The sequence below is a fragment of the Cynara cardunculus genome (assembly GCF_001531365.2).
Source record: "Cynara cardunculus var. scolymus isolate 2C chromosome LG 1, CcrdV1, whole genome shotgun sequence".
Lineage (NCBI taxonomy): Eukaryota > Viridiplantae > Streptophyta > Magnoliopsida > Asterales > Asteraceae > Cynara > Cynara cardunculus.
Window position 1 is genome coordinate 39181251 of NC_037528.1, and position 4510 is coordinate 39185760.

Below are 4510 nucleotides of genomic sequence, written 5' to 3' on the forward strand. Positions count from 1 at the left end.
TTATGAGTTAGGGTTCATATGAACCCAGTTTCACTAACAAAATATGAAGTTTTGAGGCATTAACCAATTTATTAAATTTAAGTATGCAATCTGTCAACTATTAACAGATATGTGCATGTAACTTTATGGTACCATATCTTCCTATTAACTCATCTAAAATGAGTGATTCTTATCTTTAAAGTTTCATTTAAGTGTTGAGTTTATAATCCAACTGGAATTTCTACAAAACACTTAGTAGAAATCTTCAAATGAGTATTTTACTAACATGGTGTAATCTGCCATACCAATTGTGACATATTGTATTGCATAAATTATTTGAACCATTTTTATATGTCCAAAATGCATGAACTTTGGTCACAATGACCATAACTCAGTACTATATCCCATATAAAAAGATAGGAAACTATGTCATTTTAGAAGTCTCTATAAATTGATCATTTTTAGTACTATTAGTTTCTGTCCAAAAGTGAAATTTTGAAATTATTTGATTTTATAAATTTGGATCATTTATTGGATTATAACATTACTTCCGGTATAAATTACTATATTAACGAGCATATGTGCATTATGTATAATTGGACTATAGATAATCAAGTTGGACATATGTAGACAATTATAGACTTAGGACTTATTAATCCCCATAAGTAGTTTTAAACCCATAAGTGACGGTTTTGGATATTTCTCTTTGATAGGGAAACGTTAAGACAACGTGTGGGGATCGGATCGTGTTTTTGTTTAGAGGAGCTTTGCAAAAGTGTGAGTATTCACATCCCCTCTTTCAAAGTATTTATTACGTTTTGGGGTGAAAAGCATGATTGAATGTGTTATATGAGCTATTTTCATTATGAATATGAAATTTTGTTAATTTGATGTTGTGGGCACTAAGGCATGTACACTAATAGTTATATTGAGTAAAATGTAACAGAAAAGTTTTGTACACTACTATTAACTAAAGTGAGGAGCCGAGGGTATTTGTGGATAACGCTATTTGGACGGACAATCCCACCTAAAAACAATAAGTAGGGGTGTGGATAGCAATCCCACCTAGAAACTACAGGTAAGGGTGCACTATACTTAAAGATAAAGGTTCTACATATGTGGGATATTAGTCCCACCGCTAAGGTAGAATTAAAAACAGTTTTATGGGGTCGAAAGGTTTAGTGGTGCCTCTTTATATACTTAAAATTACAGTACAAATTGCCTTGAACAATCCAAGATTTTCTTTCAAAGTAAATTAAGTGCCATTAAAAATTTAAATTTACTCATATTCGCTTATGTAAAAAGGAGGTTTGTATTATTAAAAACCTGTGAACTCACCAGCTCTTTGTAGTTGACCTTGTTTTATTATGCTTTTCAGGGGTAAGAAAGGTTAACTGATAACGTTTATGTTCGGGGAGCACCGACATCAACCATATTTATATTTGAAATCTTTTTGTTGAAAACTTTGCTTACACCATGTTGTTAAAAACTTTGAACTTGTATGATGTAATTTCAAACTTTATATGTTATGTATTTAAATGGACAATTGGTGTTGTTTTCACCCAATCGCTGTGACATCTTGAACTATCACTCCTCGTGTTTCCGCTGTAGCGGGGTGTGACAATATATGTCATCGTTCAGCCAATAACAGATGTATGCAAGATGTTCCATTGGGCAGAGATGCAACTAAGACATTATTTGGAATCTTACTTCGCCATCATAGTCAAGGAAAATAAATCCTAATCAGGCTTCATATGCACAGTGTTGGGTATATAGGGACCCTTAGCTGGAAATGATAGGTTTAGCATAGGTATGTCTGGCTTCTTTGAAGCCTTCAGGACTTCATCCAAGGAGAACTTTGTTTCATGTTCATTCCTCAGGGATGGTCCATCATTAGGGCTTGAAGGTATTTTTCTTCTTCCTCCTTTCTTTAGCCTAGGCATTTTAGGGACTATGACATATCTGGACACATTCTTGATCAATTCGTTGATGATGTCTTCGATAATTGTCTTATGTCTGGACTTTGAGCGCTGAATGGCTTTTCAGATCTCTAGACATTGGCTATATTCATATTTGCTAAGGTAGGAAGGATACTCGATCACGACCTCGAGATTATCCCTAGTGATGAGCATGGAGAGTAGTATCCCACCGTCTTTTGATCGTCTGCTGATACTGACGCTCTTGATCGGGTGAGCGTTGATCCACTTGTTGATACTAACTTTGCTCCAGCGCTTGTCCCTTTCGGCCAACTTCAGGCTCTTCTCACGTTCTGCTTCTGCAATAAATAGAAGCTTAGCCTGGGCCTGGACAAAGTTCACCGTCTTTTTGGATTTTCTCTTAGGAAGAACTTTTGCAACTAGAGACTTGGCCAACTTTAAGCTGTCCTCAGTCTACTTCTTTTGAATAGCAAGTTCTTCCTTAGCTCTTAGGGCCTCGAGTCTTTCAGCTTTTGTCCGGAAGTCAAACTCACCACAACTATAGGTATGAAGAGGAATTTTTACTCTAGTTTGGTCAAGTGACTCCCTGAGCTGAGTCATCTACTGGTCGTAGAAGTGTTGGGAGTTGGGTTCTCAGGGACCCATTCGTCTAGCTGAGCGCAAGTAGTGGAAGGAATATCGAGTTGGTACAATGAAGTGACGATTACTTGAGATGAGGAATCTTCATACAAGGGTTGTGGAGATTTGAATAATACATTTAGATTTCCTTCTTCAGCGATGCCTTTGCCTTTCGACTTAGGACCCTGGTTCGGTTTTGGTGCAGCCTATTCTTTCCTTTGCTCCCCCTGGGATGCAGAATCCTTGGGGGCAACTCCTTTGGTGGTAGTAGCGGGACACTGGTATTGGATGGTGAAGTCGTATTCGTCGTCATCGTCATCTTCGTCATCCAGGTCACTGCCAGAGTTAGGGAGGTCAGGAGAGTCACCGTCCTCATCATCATCGTCTTCATTTTCATCTTCCACATCTCCAACAACAGGTGTAGAGGTGATGGGAAGGTCATCGTTACGAGCTTCAACTTGAACGACATCAACTTCCTCAGCTATAATAGCTTCACTGGAGGTAGGTATATCACAAACAACCTCAGCTTTCGTTTCAGCTCTAGGAGCTTCAACTTCAGCATCATGGGTTGCTGGATCAGTAGTTTTAGTAGGGGCGGCAACAACAGATGGTCCAGCAGCGTTAGATCTCATCTTCCCCTCTCTGGAGATAGCTTGAGAGCATAAGCCAAAGAGTTGGTCTACGCTGTAGAGTTGAAGTACCATCATCACTTTAGCCTGGTGAGAGCGCTGGCTAGAGTGTTCGTCGCTTCGTGTGCTTCATGAAGCTGATTGCAGTCATCAGCGGTGAAGGATGGTGGAGTCACTAGTGCTGGATGGCGAAGAGCAACCATAATTTGTTGTAACAGCTCCGCCTGCTGAAGAGAGTGAGCCTATGCGTCATCAGCCTTGCTTGTGAGAGCAGCGATGGCTTCAACATTGGCTCGTATAGCCTCTTGAAGAGAGGAGAGCTGGCTTTTGACATCTTGGACTTCAGCCCTGACGGCTGAGAGGTCTGTAGCAACTTCGTATTTTCGAGACATGTCCTTTTGGACCTCGTCCATCTTGATGAGGACAGTCTCGATTGCTAGGAGTAGCAGCTTCACATCCGTCGCCATGTCGTACTCCTCTTCGTTCATGGCCTGGGGCTCAGACGGACCTGAAAAGGAATGTGAGTAAGCGAAAAAAACTCTGGGTTAGAGGAAATGAAAGGATAGGAGTGTGGAGTACCTGAGGGGTCTTCATCGTTATCTGAAGGATTAATGCTAGTTTGCTCTATGGTGCACTCATGAGGATGAGCACCAGTATGCTGTGGAGCCTCGAGAGGAGCTACCTTAGGTCAAGTGGTGGGTGTCTCATCATCAGGGAGGACAGGCACTGATGACTCACCGACACGTGTTGAGACCAATAGAGGGGAAGAAAAGATGGTTGAGACTGAGGGTGAGTGTTCAGCGGTGGTGGCGCTTATATTCACACCTTCAATGATTTGAGTCACTAAGGCAGTTGGGAGAGGTACCACTGATCAGACAGTGATATCAGGAATCACTGAAGAGCTTGGTTGACTGACTGAAAGTGCCTCGGGGGTAAGGCTCTTTTCAATAGCTGAGACCTTTTGAGAGGTCACATCCAGAGATGAGGTTGTCCCATTTTTCACCTTCTTGGTCCTCAAAGGAGAACTAAGAGTTGGTTGAGATGGGCATTCAGAAAAAGTGGTGGTGGTGGCTGAGTTAGACTTGGGGAGGATTTCCCTTGTCGTGGCCACCTGAGGAGGAGGAGGAAATTAAGAGAATTGCACCACTAAAGATAGTGCATCATCTCCATCCTTGAGCTTGTGATCTAGAATCCTGGATCCAAGCCTGCAGATAGAAGATTACCTTCCTTGGAGTACTTGTCGGCCAAGATCTTTGAAAAGACCATGGACAAGAACCTTGTCTAAAGCACCAGTTTCTCCCTTTGGCGTTTGTTCAGCTTCAGCGGCAGGTCGTCGAAGATGACCAC

The 4510-nt window shown here is 41.4% G+C and overlaps 1 protein-coding gene across 1 annotated transcript; it reads right to left on the reverse strand.

Annotated features, from left to right (window-relative positions):
* Positions 1-2740: 2740 nt before the first annotated feature.
* Positions 2741-3238, reverse strand: LOC112505742 (trigger factor-like). The gene has a single exon (XM_025109696.1). It carries the CDS (start codon positions 3236-3238, stop codon positions 2741-2743), a length of 498 nt encoding a protein of 165 aa, XP_024965464.1.
* Positions 3239-4510: the final 1272 nt, after the last annotated feature.

Excerpts from the sequence above, each read along its gene's own strand:
- LOC112505742 (XM_025109696.1), bottom strand. The coding sequence starts at position 3,238 with ATGGTACTTCAACTCTACAGCGTAGACCAACTCTTTGGCTTATGCTCT.